This window comes from Carassius auratus, chromosome 31 (genome assembly GCF_003368295.1).
Source record: "Carassius auratus strain Wakin chromosome 31, ASM336829v1, whole genome shotgun sequence".
NCBI lineage: Eukaryota > Metazoa > Chordata > Actinopteri > Cypriniformes > Cyprinidae > Carassius > Carassius auratus.
Window position 1 is genome coordinate 27,895,849 of NC_039273.1, and position 15,791 is coordinate 27,911,639.

A 15,791-nucleotide genomic window follows, 5' to 3' on the forward strand; every position below is an offset into this window, starting at 1 on the left:
GTGGTGAAGTCGCTGCAGCATCAGGAAGGGCCGTGTAAGAAAACACCAGAAGCTAATTGGATGTAATTGCAGTGTGCAGGCAGACAAACTACAGCATCTGAGCTGCACCATGTCTGGGTCTCAGTATCTTCCCAGCTCCTGCAGAGCTCAACCTCCTAATGAAAAGAGGAGGACAGACTGAGGAAGTGGTAATTGGATTCTCCTTGTCCTATCACCTGGGCATGTGTGGCGATGTGGCTGTGCTTTATTTAGATCCTCTAGGCAAACAATCTCAGTTATCCACTTGCCAGCAGTGACCGAAGAGCTAGTGAGAACAAAGCATTCCTGCCCACCTTGAGCTCATTTGTTTGCAGAACATAAGTTTACTCTCTACAACTGCATGCAGCAGCTATGCCATTATATTATGTAGTAATGAGGCTGTGCTGAGATGCTAATTAAAGCAGGCTGTCTGCACAATTAGTTTGGGATTCATCTACAACTTTTGATGATCATGTAAACAACCTTAAATATACTTTTAAACACTGTTTACTTACACAACCAGACGACATGCAATAATCGCAAGCAGTAGACCATTAAGAAAAAAATAAGGTATTTATTTTATGCTGATGTGCTATCAGATGTATCTCACAAGTGCTTCATATTCTGGTAAACTCAAACAAAAACCAATAAAAAGGTTGTGTGCTGTTCTCCGGTGTGAGTGTGCATCACACTTGGTGTGTGTCCCACACGTTTGTGTGCATCCAGCTGCCAAACTCTGTTCTGGAAAACATCAGTACGATTGACACTCTGGGGAACCTAGGGAGGAAGACAGAAGAGAAGATCAGCCAAAGCACATACAGGCAGACTGGGTAGGTCAGACTGGTTATTCTGGATGTATGTCACACTTGAATTTTAAATTTTAACGTAGAGGGTGTGTCTGATTAGGTTTTCATAACATCGTCTACTGAGATGCATTTTTGAATTATTACATTTTAAATTTATAAGCTATACATTTGATAAATAATTTTATCAAGGTTATGTGATTTTTTTACATGCATAATATACCATAATACCTGAGCTACTCTGCCTTATCCATAATGCAGTCAAGGCTTGCCCATTGTGTGTAACAAAGCATTTACACGGCAAGCGGATGGCATGACACAAATCACAAAACTAGGCCACCCCAATTATAATAAATGAAACTGTCTACACTGCAAGACTGTCAGAAGGACACACAGAAAAAAAAAAAAAAGAAAAAAAGGCTGGGTTGCATTTCCTAGAAGTAGTAATAATTCTGTCTAAATTTTAGTCATTTTGTTAAGTGTGATTATTATTTTAGTTAACTTTATATTTAAAGTTTGATTTTTTTCATTTAATATTTATATTCTATTTATTTTCTGCTTTATTTTGATTAAGGAAAACCATGTTTAATGGTTTTATTTTTTGTTAAAAATAAGAACACTGCCCAGAAACACTGTGTGCTTAACTAATCATACAAATCATTTGGTGCCACTGCTTTCTGAAGACCAACATTATTAAAGTCACAGTGTCTTCAGGGGAATCAGCCAACTAGCAGCTTACTTATAGTTGACTTATAGCATAATAAACTGGGATAGGAAAAAATATTGTACTGCAAAATTTGTTTTGCTTAAGAGGTCCTTCAAGACTTGACGCTTGATGTGTGTTTTTTTTTTTTAATCAGACAAACCCATTATGTAGAAGGTAGCATTAATATAGATGCAGTAATGAGGTCATGTTATTGAGTCAGAATGTCCTGCGAAGCCAGCATACCTGGGGTGTGCCAAAGAGACAAAGGGAGTGGACATAGCAGAACAGCAGGACACAGATGTAGCCCCTCCTGGAGGTACCCACTCACTCTCTCTGCCTCTCTATCCATCTTTGACTCCAGCTATGCTCTGAAAGGTGAGGAGAGGCCAAGGAGGAAGGATCACGAGAAAGGCACCTCCCATCTCTGTGTGTGTGCTGACTGTTCACATGGGCTGATCACCAGCATTTTACTGCTCTCATTGCCATCCAGAGCCATCTCGCTGTCTATGCAGAAACGAGATGGCAGGTGCTCCAGGTGAGTGCCAGATTTCTGCCAATGCTGCAGTAACACAGGAGACATGAACACATGCATAAGATCATAAAATATCTTGCATATAATGTATAGTACACATTCACACTTTCCATATCTCTACTTAAATGTACGCCTACCTGCACAACAAATAGAATGAATGTTTTCTGATGCTACAGTATGCCGCATGTCCCTGCTACTGACATGACAAATGTGACGTGTGGAAATGCTGACATCGGCCTGAGAGTAAAGTCTCTCCTGAGGGGCTGTCTAACACCGAGACTGATGCTCATAGAGCTGATGTCAGTGGGTTCCTGCGGGAGCTGATTTATGGTCTGTCACAGATGTCTCCTGCCTTCTCGTTGGGAGTGACTGCAGTGGGGGTACCTGCTTGCTGTCTGTGATGTTGCATGGCACGAGCAGTATCTGGGAGGCAGGGAAGGTGGTGGAGACGGACAGACAGTGTTGCTGATTGTGGATTTGCTGTCCATGGGTGTAGATCCACTCCTGTGTGGGAAAGAACACAAGCTTTTCTGATGCTGATGCAAACGTATAATGAAATTAAAAAGCGATAGCAATTCCCTTTCTAGAGAATTAAAGAGATTATACTGCATGTCTTTACTGTAAATACAAAAGATCTTACAGATGATTTAAAGGAATAGTTCACCCCAAAATAATTTTCTAAATCTCAGGACATCCAATATGCAGATGAGTTAAAATGGCTTAGTGATGGATTTGTTTCTTACATGCCGCTTTATGCTTCACAAGATGCTAATTGATGGGCTGGAGTCATGTGGATTATTGTGATGTTTTTACCAACAGTTTGGACTCTCATTCTGACAGCACCCACTCACTGCAGAGGATTCACTGGTGAGGAAGTGATATGATGGTAAAATCTCCAAATCTGTGAGTTAATTTTCAGCAAATTGCCATTTTTGGGTGAATGATTCCTTTAAATATTATGTGATACATTGGATTAAAATATCAAATAAACCTTTATAAATGGAAAACTAAATCAGAAAGAGCTTATTGCCAGGTGTGTTTACACATACAAGGAATTTGGTTTGGTGATGGAAGCTTCCACATCACAAACAGAATGACAGTGACAAGACCTGACAGATAACATGATTAATAAAATAGTTTAAGTAAATAGGAAATAACAATATACATATAATATATACATATATATATATATATATACATATATATATATATATATATATATATATATATATATATATATATATATATATATATATATATATATATATATATATATAGCTGGCCGTTCTGGTGCTCAGTGCTACCAGTGAATTGCTCAGCAGTCCAGACTATCCGTTGCAATCTTCTAAGGTCCGATTTGGTAGCTGAGCTGAACCAGACAGTTATAGAAGTGCAGAGGACGGATCAATGACTGCAAAGTATAACCGTATCAGCAGCTCCTGTGGTCGGTTGAACTTCCTCAGCTGGTAAAGGAATTACAGCCTCTGCTGGGCCTTCTTGACAATGGAGTCAATGTGAAACTCCCACTTCAGGTCATGAACTTCAGGAGCATGACAGAGGGGTCTTAGAGGAGCAGTCATTGGTGTAGAGAGAAAAGAGCAGTGGGGAGAGTACACAACCCTGGGGAACACCAGTGCTGATTGTGCAGGTGCTGGATGAGAATTTTCCCAACCTCACTAGCCTGTCTGTAAGTAAGCTGGTGATCCACTGACAGATGGGGGTGGGCACAGAGAGCTGGGTTAATTTGGACAGGAAGAGCAGTGTATAATGGTGTTGAAGGCCAAGATGAAGCCCACAAACAGGATACTCACATAAATCCATGGTCTGTCCAGATGTTGTAGAATATAATGCAATCCCATGTTGACTGCATCATCCACAGACTGGTTTGCTCAGTGAGCAAACTGCAGGGGGTGCAGTAAGGATCGAGAGATGTCCTTCAGGTGGGCCAGCATCAGTCTTTCAAATGACTTCATGACCACAGATATTAAAGCCACAGGTTGGTAATCATTAAGTCCTATAATTTGGGTTTCTTCGGGAGGGGGATGATGGTTGCGCATTTGAAGCAGGAAGGGACTTCACACAGCTCCAGTGATCTGTTAAAGTTCTGTGTGAAGATGGGGGCCAGCTGGCCAACATAGGTTTTTAGACAGGCTGGTGTAACACTGTCTAGGTCTGTTGCTTTCTTTATCTTCTGTTAAATAAACGTCTTCTAGTTTTAAAGTCATTTGTTCATTAATCTGAAATTACATTTAAAAAAATCCATATTCCATAGGTTTGCATTATGTATTTAGCAGATGCTTAACCAAAGCTATTTATAATAGAGGAACATAAGCATTTCATCACAGAGCCGACAATATCCATAGTATACGGGGTCACATTTATAAAAAAAACTAGATTAGGAAACAAGCTAGAGCATTCACGGACTTGTTCATTTAGAGATGTCTATTCTAATATGTCAGCTCTACTTAAATGGTAAACAGAGTAAGAGATGTTAGAAGAAATTAGTCACTTTTTGCTTTCCTTCAAGATGGTTTTCTTTTGCTGTTCTGAGACAAGTAAAGGGAGAGAATGACGCACGAGGGCATGTGTTTTTCTGAGCCATGCTGATGAACTGCTTCCCATCTGGTGAGTCTTAGAGACGCTTAACAAGGTCATGCGCAGCAGGCAGCAGGGAAATATGCTCTTGTTGGTGTTCTGAACACACTTAAACACTGTGAAATCACTTTTGTTCTGTTAATGTCCCCAAATCTAATGTCTACCAACATCTCTGGTGTTCATAATTTAGATAAACATCTGTAAAATGCTACTTTTTACAGTGCACAGAGAAACAAGAGACGGAGTTAAATAAATTATGTTTTAATTACGATGATTAAAGTTCAGGAGGAACATGTTCAGATAATCAACTTAATTAGCATTATAGTAAATATATACAGCCAATTTATCTCTGTTCCACAAAAAAAAAAAAAAAATCTGGCATCTCTCCTCCACCCAAACTCTCCACTCCTAACTATTCTTTTCCTAGCTTGGGGATATGAAGACTTCTCTGGGTTTGGGCTGAGTTCCGAGCTCGTAGCCCTCCCATCGGACAGCACGCCAAATATGCTTACTATTTGCTCAATCTGATTATATCTAAGTGCAAACTCGTGAAACAGTTTCTGAGTAGAATGAAAATCTGAGGCTTTATAACTAGTAGTTGGTGGATTTGGATGAACCATATTTTCAATTTAAGAATTGGATCCATTTGAATTTTTGAGCTGGAGTTTCTGGAGTTTTCTTCCAGTCATGGTCGATAAAATGAAAAAATGAAAATAATAATACTAACTGAATTAAATAAATATTACAATTTAAAATATTTAAACATCAAAAACTGATCCACTGACTTCCTTTTAAAACACCCCATATATTGTTTATTGATAATTCCTAGGTGCAAAATAGAATAGTTTTGTATTGAATAGTATTTCTACTGAACAGTTTTACCATTTCTTTGAATTCAAATGTTAATTATGTATCCTGTTTGTTAGCTCAATTAAAATCCATCAATTGAATGGACTTTAATAGCCATTCTTGATCCTATTCTGAATGATGAACAATTGAGCCATGAAGGGTGACAGTAGGGCAGATTAGCTGCTCAGAAACCAGAGGGCACCTCTTTGCTTAATATAATTACACAGCAGTGCACAAATGTGACCTGAATTAAATCCCATTACCCTGCTGTAAAAGCTGCCCTTTCAACATGCCCCTGGTTGCATAACATTTAATGTAATGTAGCATCTCAGAATCATAGCCTATCCAAGCGAGACGTCACCGATTCCTGGTGTGAGTAAAATACACACTCTACCTTAGCTCCTCCTCTGATCTTCACGAAACTGTTATTAGAGCAAGATATGATCTAGTTATAATTCGTCATTTAAGGTGTAAGTTTTGTGAATGCCGAATAGGCATGGATAATGCAGCCATTTATCCTTAAATACATTCAATGATATGGAAAAACAAAGCTGGTCAATTAACACTTCAAGCATGGCTTTTCTGATATTATGCTAGAGAGATTTTACCTGGTTGGCTGCTGGTACGTCTTTGGTGATGCTGCAGGGTGCAAGTGTAAGCACTGGGAGATCCTGACCCTCAACTATACGAGACTCTAGACAATTCTGTCTCTGTCGGATCACACCAGACTTAGCATCTGAATCATCAGGAACTCTGGATTCGATGAATGAAGAGCCAAAGTGTTATGATAAATAAAAAAATACAAATTAGTTCCTTAAAGATCTCAGTTGTTTCTTCTAGGAAGCAAGGAGTAGCAAATTATAAATAACAGTCACCTGACTTTTAATTGCAGACTTTGGCAAATCTGAACACAGTTTGGGACAATATTTCTCATTAAATACTTCCAAAAACCAATTTAAATGGTATGTGATCCATGTTAATATTATTTCTCTTTACTCAATTTTAGCTCTCTAACTGATCAAAAAAAGCACCGAATGAAACATAATTGAGAACTCAGTTTTATCTCCTAAATTACAAGAGCAAAATGTTGAAACATTTTTTTTAATTAATTAAAGTTTAGTCTAACAGTATCATATATTTTAGCTAAAACATCTGCAAAAGTGCATTAATATTGACTTCTTTAGATGACAATTTAATGAAAATTAAATAAAAAATAAAAAAAATTCTTCCCTCAAGACAGATGAGAGCAACTAGTGTGCAACAAAACAGCTTTAGAAATAAGAGGGGCCATATACTAACAACATTTAATAACATGACTTTACAATCAGTCACCACCCACAGACACTCAGATACACACACACACACACACACACACACACACACCAACGACTCCACTCACTTGAGCTCTGGATAGACATTGTCCAGATACCACCTGAAGGATTTGCACTTGAGACTCTTGCGAAGCTCCTGCCTACCGTGAATGCTGATAAGAGAGGATGAGAAAAAAGTGGAATAAGAGATTAATCTTTTCCCTAATGCCTCCCCATTATAGATACACCCATAATACACACATGCTATCAGTCACTCACTCTCCGTAGGATTTTCCCCTAGCAGCCGGTCGAGCGGAGTAGTAGAACAGTTTGAACTCATCCATCCAAACCTCAGCAGTCCTTCTGGTGTTTCTGAAACAGCAAGAGCATGGAATGTGAACACTGTATAGATTTGAGTGAATTGCTTAATATAGCACACCTTCACTTCATCCTCAAGAAGATCATTAGGATGACCTGCCAATTCGTCAGTACAGCTACTCAAAATATTGTATAAGTTATATATATATATATATATATATATATATATATATATATATTTGTATAACTTTGTATAAAAAACTTGTTTCCACCTGCACAAAAAAACAAAAACAAAACATATCTAACATCACTCATTTTTAGGAGTATCTAGAAAAGTCAGCCAATGCCTTTAACATTTATTCATTAGTGCCTCTGAACTATGAGGAAACAGATTTTGTTGACTGAACACACTGCATAGCAATTCAAATTCAAAAAGAATGTTGGGCTATGCCCTTAATATTTCATATGGTTTCATGCTGAGGTTTTTCCCCGGAAGCAAAACGTGATAAAAGCAAACAAATTTTACACAGCAGATTTTATTCCAAGCAGAAGTTGGAGTATTATCTGTGGCATGAAAAATCTGACAAATAACACAGAAAACATTCAACCATAATAAAAATCTGAATATGCTCTATATGAATTCATATTCTAAAGTATATGCACTTCTCAGGACACTTACTTTATGTAGGTGATGGCATTGCCCTCTGGGAAGATGTAAGGATGTTTCTTGCGGAATACATGGCCAACCCTGCTACATGGAATGATTTCTAGGCTTCCTCCACACATCCATACTCTAAAAGAAATCTCTACAAACATAACACAATTAACACCAATCACAGTGTGCTAAACAGTATTTTAATAACATTATGGCCTTCGAGTATATTATTTAAAATGTATTTTTATGATGACAAAGACATATTTCTTATGTATATATCAATGTTGAAAACAGTAGTAACACTTAATATTTTTGTGGAAACTGTGATACATTTCAGGATTAATTTGAAATGGAGATCTTTTGTAACATTATAAATGTCTTGTCACTTTTGATCAATTTAATGCATCATTGCTGAATAGAAATAGTACATTCAAAAAAACAAAAACTTACTGACCCCAAAATGTATATTACAGAAATGTATTAAATGCATGTCAATATTATGTCATGGAGAGTAAAATAACTTGCTGACATGTACATGTAATTTTCAGTAGCCCTCCAGGACACAACTTCACATTCACTGCAAGAATTAGATCATACGGTTGAAATCTCCTGTCTAAATATGCCACTGAAAATTGATTCCACAGCTATTTCTACAGGTCAAATGTAACTGATAGCCATTTCCTCTGTGAAGAGACAACAACCCTAAGTTTCCTCTGTCAGAGCTTGATCGGGGAAGGAAAGTGATTGAGGTTTACGTGCGGTCACAGGTGCCCTCATGCATAGTAATAACTCACCAAAGTTTTCCCCTCCCCAGATGTTCATTGCTGTGTCATATTTTCCCAAGTGACTGAACCAGGATCTGTCAATCACAAAAAGTCCTCCCGCAATGATGGGCGTTCTGCCGGTAGAAAGAGTGAAAAAATAAAAAAACAAGAAAAAAAACAACAACAAGTGAACATCAAATCTTGACAATAAACACTTCAGTCCAAGTGACTGCTTAAAATACTGATGTCACTCAGGATTGATGTATGAAAACATTTCCTCTTGAATGTGGTTTCGATGAAGAGTCTTGGATAAAAGGTCACTGTGAGGGTGTGTGGAAAAAGTACAGCTCAGTTCTCATTCTCCTGATGAAGCTCAGCTAGCCCTTCAAAAATCACTGTACCCAGAGATCTGCTTCAAATGCTAAAGACACTGGAGGAAATGGCTCTGATATTATCGCAGGCATCTGAATTCAATCCGCAGTAATCTCTCGTTGTGAAGAGGCAGGACACATTGTTTCATCTGCCACTCCTCAGGGCCACTCACATAATTTCATTTCAGATTCATTTAATTTTCACACATCTGCTCTCATCTCATTTTAGGAGACAGAAACAATAAATAATGCAATAAAATTAATTTATAGGAAAAAGATCTCAGATTTATATATTATTGCCAGGTTTGACAAAAAAAAGTTTATGTTACCAAGGCCACATAGTGGAGAAAAACAATATCAGCCAACCAGATATGTATATTTTCCGGAAAAAAAAAAAAATGAGTGATTCCTGCCCTTGTAAAACTGACCCCAACGAGATATATACATCATCTGAAATATGTTTAATTCATCCTGTGGCCCCCTACGCTGTAAAATGATTTGTACAGTTGTAAATAAAACAAAGACTTGTTTACATTTTACAAGAAAATACTCTTCAGTCTTTCTAAATTTCATCTTCGTTTCATTGGCATTTCTTGGTAATTAATTCTGAGGTTTACTAGGAATTTTTGAGTAAAAATTGTTTCTATACCAAATGTTTTTCAGCATAGCTGAAAAGAGAACTCTAAAATCTACAGAGAATTTTGTAATTTGGTTCTTAAACATGGTGCTCAAAGTCCAATAGGTGCTGGACCAAACCTCCGTCCTCATTTAGCACAATCGTTTTTATAAAAGTCCTCCTGCTTCTCTTCACCTACTTAATAGGCTCTGTAAGATCAGCTCTCTTGGCTCGCTTTTCAGCTGATAGTTTCTCCCATTTAAAACGTAAACTCCAGTCGAAGCCTGCAGCAGAGATATAGGGAAGAAAGAGAGAGAGAGAGATCAATAAAGATCTTTTTGCTCTAATTTCTTGTAACTTTCATTTTTTTTAATAAGTCATAATTATACACTGCCAAGGCGATATAATTAAAGTGTTCTGCTGATCATAGGCCAAGGTTTACATCACAGCTAATTGTTCGATTTGTTTCTGTGTGACACTATTGATTGGGAACTTTGACAGACAGTGAATGAAGAATTATAATTGCAGCTTTTACCTCCTTGCAGCTCTGAGGAAGCAGCGATATAGGCAAACGTGTCCATACTAATGATGTCAATCACAGGGCTGGCGACACAGGTCGGGTCCTGAAAAATGGAAATGTATAAAAATAAAAAAAAAGAGACAAAAAGAGCACTAGAGATTTAATAAGGAATGTGAACAGCTTGACTCTTTGTCTGTTCAGCTTGATTTCACAACAAAGGAGGTGGAAAATCAGCGAGCACTGGGATTATCCGTTACTTAGAGCGAGTGAATGTGCACACACTCTCATCCAACATCATTACACCAGACTCTCTGACCTCATCGCTCAACTCTCTCATGCAACATAATACAGTTTGCTGAAAGGATAGAATACTCGAGATGTGTCAGCACTACTAGGTTTTCAAACTACTTCAACTTGCCTTATGAAATGCATTTTGGAAAAATGTGACCATGAATATTTAATGTCAGTAATGATTGTGAATAAAAATTATTTTGTTGTGTAAAATATCTTTTTTATTTTTTGCGATATGTGTTTTGCTGGCAGTTTTATATGCACAAAATATGCCAAATAAAAGATTTTAGATCAAAATGTTTTATTTATTTTTTATTTATTTGAAATCTACTGCTAAAATGTCAAATAAGTTCTGCTAGCAGACAAAACAAAGCATCAGGATATTTATGCATGTGCTTGGCAAACAGTGCTGCATTCAGTGCCGCCTCTGTATTGCCTTGCTGACTCTCTACTATTCATAATAAACCTAAAAAGGAGACAATTCCACCGAATCCAGGTAGAAGTGCTCAACATACCATTGACACAATATGAATAATTGTAAAACTGTACCTCTTTGACCCTCTGCAGCAGTGGAGGCAGCCAATCTTTGTTGACCTCACAGTGACTGTCCAAAAAAGTCAGGATCCCGGCTCCTGCAGCGTCAGCCCCTCGAACCCTGGACCGTATCAGTCCTGTGACACACACACAGATCAGAGACAACGAAGAATTCACGGTCCATCACAGCTGCGCATTACATCTGTTGATAAGCCTGTTAATTAAACTGACAAACACTCGTCTCAACAACCCCATTCACAGAAAAAGATATGAGAACAGCCATTTAAATCTGATTAGTTGAAGGGACAATTAAAGCCTTATGGTTATTATCGAAATCAGAGCAAGAAGTTTTTCCATGAAGGCAAAGCTATTAAATCAGTAGAGCCTGACTGAAGATGCATAATAATTGTAAACGTGCAAGACTCGTGTGCAAAGTTTCATGCTGCACAGCAACTTCAGCCAATTAAAAATCCCATTTCATCCTCAATAAGGCTTTATTTTCCAGATGGGTGAGTGCACCCTCTACAGAGTTGTTGAGAGCAGGATGTGTTTGTGTGTGCATGCATATTGGGCTGGTGTGGCCACTGTGTATGCACTGGGCAGATGAAGGAAGAGAGAGTGAAAAAGACAGACAATGAAACACAGAGTGAAAGGCAGAGATTACATTCACCTACAGCTAATAGAGTTAACATCGCAGAACCGCACACCCTGTTTGTAGCTCCGGGACGGCAATAGGGTTTAAATGCCTTTAACAATTTTCTCTTGTAAAGAGTTGGCTGCACAGGGGTTTTATGCATTAATCAATGCTGTCTATGCGACAATGTGTGACAGTGTGTAATGGAACCTCGAAATGCAACTTGCTGGTCATTACTAATATGAATTTCGATTCTTTCTTGGCAATGATGACTGTACATTACATTATTATTTTAATTAATACTATCATTATTATTGGTGCTTGCTCATACTTTGGTTTAGGGAGCAAACCCTAAGCCCCGATATTAAACTTGTGCACATAACTAGCCAGGGACCTGACTGATTAGCTTATCAGTTATTGTTTAGAATAGCTAGATTTTCATACTTCATACTTTCATACTTTTCAAGCTTATTTAAGAAGAGCTGTGCTATTACTTTACTAAGCAATTGGACTTTGCCTGGCAGATGAAGAAATTAGCAAACAAATCCAACAGACTTAAAAGGAAGGAATCACCTGTGCACGTTCACATGGAACATCATTTACTACACAGGGTCGCTGTTCACTGACAAGCTGCTCAAAACATGAGCAACATATGATCGTAAAATAAAATAAAATTAATGCTACAGAGAAATATGAAAAAAAAAGACAAAACTATTACAAATTACAAAAGCTTAAACTAAAAATATAAAAATAATGAAAAAGCTCAAAATACTCAGAAGATTAATAAACGGCTTAATATTATATAAATAAAACCCTGCATTCATCCATAACACTGTGGAGAGTTAAATTGTTGCACATCGACCATGGGTTCTGAACAAGGAAGCCTTTCTCATATTACCTACAGAATGTATGAAAATCTAGTTATTAACGTCTGAATGCATTTCGTCCCAGCGACATTAACAGCACAGTGATAACAAACTAAATGAGAAATTTAAATGCTAATTGGACATGGAAATTTATGTAAAGCTCGACCCGTTTAATTTACTAAAAAGCTAACCAGCCATAAAGATGACTTAACCTTTCAACATCCATAATGTTGTTAAACCATTCTAATGGGATTGCATCAAATATTAAGTGGGTATTTTAACCTCTAAGGGCTTGGACAGCCAATTCTGAACAATAGCTGACATAAAATCTGCCACAAGCTGTACAGCAGTGGCAAAATCAATATTTGCTAAAACAGTTTAAGACAAACTGTTTTCAGTTAGATGCACATCAAAATGCTCTGCTTTCAAATGGATTTTTAATTGCTTTTTTATCATGAGTGTAAATCTATGTCCATGCAAGCTTTTTGCGAACTAATCTTTACTGTGTCTCCATCTAGATTCAACATATCGGTTCATCCGAATGGAACGATATGGATGACAGTATGAGTCCATGGCAGCGAAACTTTATCTGCTCTGTTTTCTACCTGTGCAACAAGTGCATGTAAGGAAGTGTGACACACTGGTCAGAGTTTCAATCAAAGTGCAGTAATCTTCCTCAGTCTGTTCACCATCACTCTCCCAGTAACACACCACCTGCAGCTAAAACACTCACCAGCACACAGGTGAAAAGCTGAACAGCTGCTTTAAGAGTCTTGATGGTATTACAAACAGGTGTGTTGCCAGCCCCAAAATGAAATATTGAATTAATAGGGAGAGGGAGAGAGTGACAGATGTTGTTACTGGCCTACCTTCTCTGCGTTTATTACGAAGACACTTTACTTTGGGCAACTTGGTGAGAAGAAGGCAGTCATTTGCTGTTAGGGAAAAACAAATATTTAAATGTATTTATTTGAAATATTTATCAAATATATTAAGAGTGCATTTATGACATTAGAATATGAACTTTTCGAACATTGAAATTCAAATATGCTGTAATGCACAATACTCACGATCTTCGCTGAAATCGTCTACCAGTATGATCTCGTGAATCAGATGCAAAGGAGTCCGATTCAACACACTGAAGAGAAACCGAATTAAAATGTTATTAATATTTATAGGAATAAAATAAAAAAATAAAATATAATATTAGATTAAAAAAATATGTTAGATTAAAAACGTAATACTTAAATGAAAATTAGAAATGCTACTTTGGCAACTAACAAAAATAAAATGAGTTTAAGTACTGCAATTTACACTAAAAAACACACTAATAAAATTTTTATTATAAAAACACTAATAAAATTAGTAGGTTAAGTGCAGAATTATTTTTATAGTCTTCATAAAATCATTTTTTTCTAAACTTGTGCTAATGTTTTTTACTTGCAATGTTTGTTAATTTAAAATGCAATTAAAAACAGCCACTGACTGTGACGTTTGAACTCAGCATCTTTGGAGACTTTTGCCAAGCATTCTTATCCGTAGAAAATCTTTGACTGAACCTTGCTAGGCTAGCAATGTGTCGCAGAGCTCCCTGCTTAATTTCTTTAGAAAAAACCTCAGCTTGATGGACAGCCAGACACAAGTCCTAACGTTACACCCAATAAGGGATGTTTCTCCCTCTCCGGGTGTGACTCCTCCGGCACAGCTGGCTGCAGAAAAAAAGTTGCCGAATCAGAAGACACCGAAATGGCAGAAGTCTACCCATGTGATAAAGAGGTATATGAAAAAATACGTTTAAATATAGTCGTTGCATATAGTTTTACGGTTATGGGTTGAGCACACCAGTCTATTCTTTAACGTTAGGGATACGCAGAATCACAGTTTTTTGTACATTAATCTGACAATGAATGGGGCACAACCAGTTATTCCGATGTACACCCTGACTCTCTATTCTGGCTACGCTAGTGGTTTGAAGCAGTTTTAAGATCTCTCTAAACTGCTAATTTTCAGTCAGCCTCTGTTCTGATTGGTCAGATGGCCCAGTCTGTTTTGACTGGTCTACCACATACAGCACATGTCAGAAACGATACGCCCATTGCCATAATTACGCATTTTGAACGCTTAATAAAAAATATAAACATCTATTATTTATAATACTTACAGGTTGTGATTCTGTGGAGCAATGAATTATACAAATGTGTTACCTTGTGAAGTGTAGCTGTCCCAGAAGTAGTACTAACGACTCATTTAGTCCGTACAGAGTTTATTCTTTATACAATTTTATTTATCGTGCACTTTCGGCTTTTTTTTCCCGGCTTGAATAATAGGGGCACTTTAAATGTGGTTTCAGAACATGCACCATAACTTGGTGAGGAGTTTGTTTAAACTCAGTTTTATGGGTTTACTATTCACATTCACTTTAACATCATCTCATGAGATCCATTTATTGAGAGGCAGTATTACTAGCTACCACAATTTATTAAAACTGAATTATTAATAATTCATATAAATATAAAACTAATTTATACAAAACAAAGTGTATTAGACAACAGTTATACGAGGATTCAACATTTTCTTATTGTTTCAATCTAAGTTTATTGATAAAAAAAAGTATACTGTAACTTTCAAAACTCAAAACTTCCTTATGAGTCCCGCAAAAGTTGTAAAAATTTATTTTGTTATAATAATATAAAAATGAAATAACATTCATGGTAAAAAAACAATGAAGGGTCTCATCCTTAATTGGTTTTCATGAATAAAACTTAATTAAAATGTATATAGTCAAGTTAGCATAAACTCTCTGGTGCCTTCAGATGCAAATAATAAAGCTGCTTGCCATCAATCACATTATTTACCTAAAGGGGTTAAGAAAAAGCCTCTCCCCATACCTCCTCTCACATCTCTCTCGCTTGCTCACTTTTGCCTGATAAGTAGCTGAAAGGAGAGTCGGAGGAAACCAGGAAATGCTCCAGAAAGTTCTCTTCCACCTCTTAGGACTCCTCTGTAGTAATAACCTCTGCCAGCAGCAACACCTATCAAAAACTGCCTGGGGCCTACACTTCAAACCCACTGTGTATAAATGCTTAGTCTATGAGAGCGTTCATGTGAAGAGATGTTTGTGTGCCTTCATGTGCATGAGAGAATCCCCACATAAGAAAAAAGTCATAGAAAGTTAAGGTTTAATACTGCTTTGCCATCATGGAGCATATCTACATGATATTTTGACATTATTAATTATCGGTGCTGTTGTTTAATGGCTGGTAACTATAACAAAGGTTCAGGGTTAAAGCAGGGCAGAAGTCATTTCTGCTGTGTATGGGAGCTGCCGTGACTAATGTGTGATGAGTGGAGTTTAGATTCCACACACTGCAGGGCGAAACACCTCACACCACATCCCTTCACCACAGCC

The 15,791-nt window shown here is 37.2% G+C and overlaps 1 protein-coding gene across 2 annotated transcripts in view; it reads right to left on the reverse strand.

The window, feature by feature from the left end:
* Positions 1-575: 575 nt before the first annotated feature.
* LOC113051044 (polypeptide N-acetylgalactosaminyltransferase 14-like) overlaps positions 576-15,791 on the reverse strand; it is a 33,904-nt gene continuing 18,688 nt past the window's right edge. Inside the window, exons 4-16 of one of the 2 annotated variants that reach the window (XM_026214656.1) lie at positions 13,453-13,520; positions 13,252-13,317; positions 10,898-11,019; positions 10,073-10,160; positions 9,737-9,821; positions 8,581-8,684; positions 7,811-7,937; positions 7,093-7,185; positions 6,903-6,986; positions 6,112-6,256; positions 2,444-2,563; positions 1,771-2,086; positions 576-795 (exon numbers count right to left, since the gene is read on the reverse strand). In XM_026214656.1, the coding sequence (XP_026070441.1) occupies positions 1,928-2,086; positions 2,444-2,563; positions 6,112-6,256; positions 6,903-6,986; positions 7,093-7,185; positions 7,811-7,937; positions 8,581-8,684; positions 9,737-9,821; positions 10,073-10,160; positions 10,898-11,019; positions 13,252-13,317; positions 13,453-13,520 (1,261 nt within the window). In that variant the 3' untranslated portion in view covers positions 576-795; positions 1,771-1,927. Of the gene's footprint in view, positions 796-1,770; positions 2,087-2,196; positions 2,564-6,111; positions 6,257-6,902; positions 6,987-7,092; positions 7,186-7,810; positions 7,938-8,580; positions 8,685-9,736; positions 9,822-10,072; positions 10,161-10,897; positions 11,020-13,251; positions 13,318-13,452; positions 13,521-15,791 lie in introns of those variants that run through there. The other variant, XM_026214657.1, reaches the window with a different exon arrangement.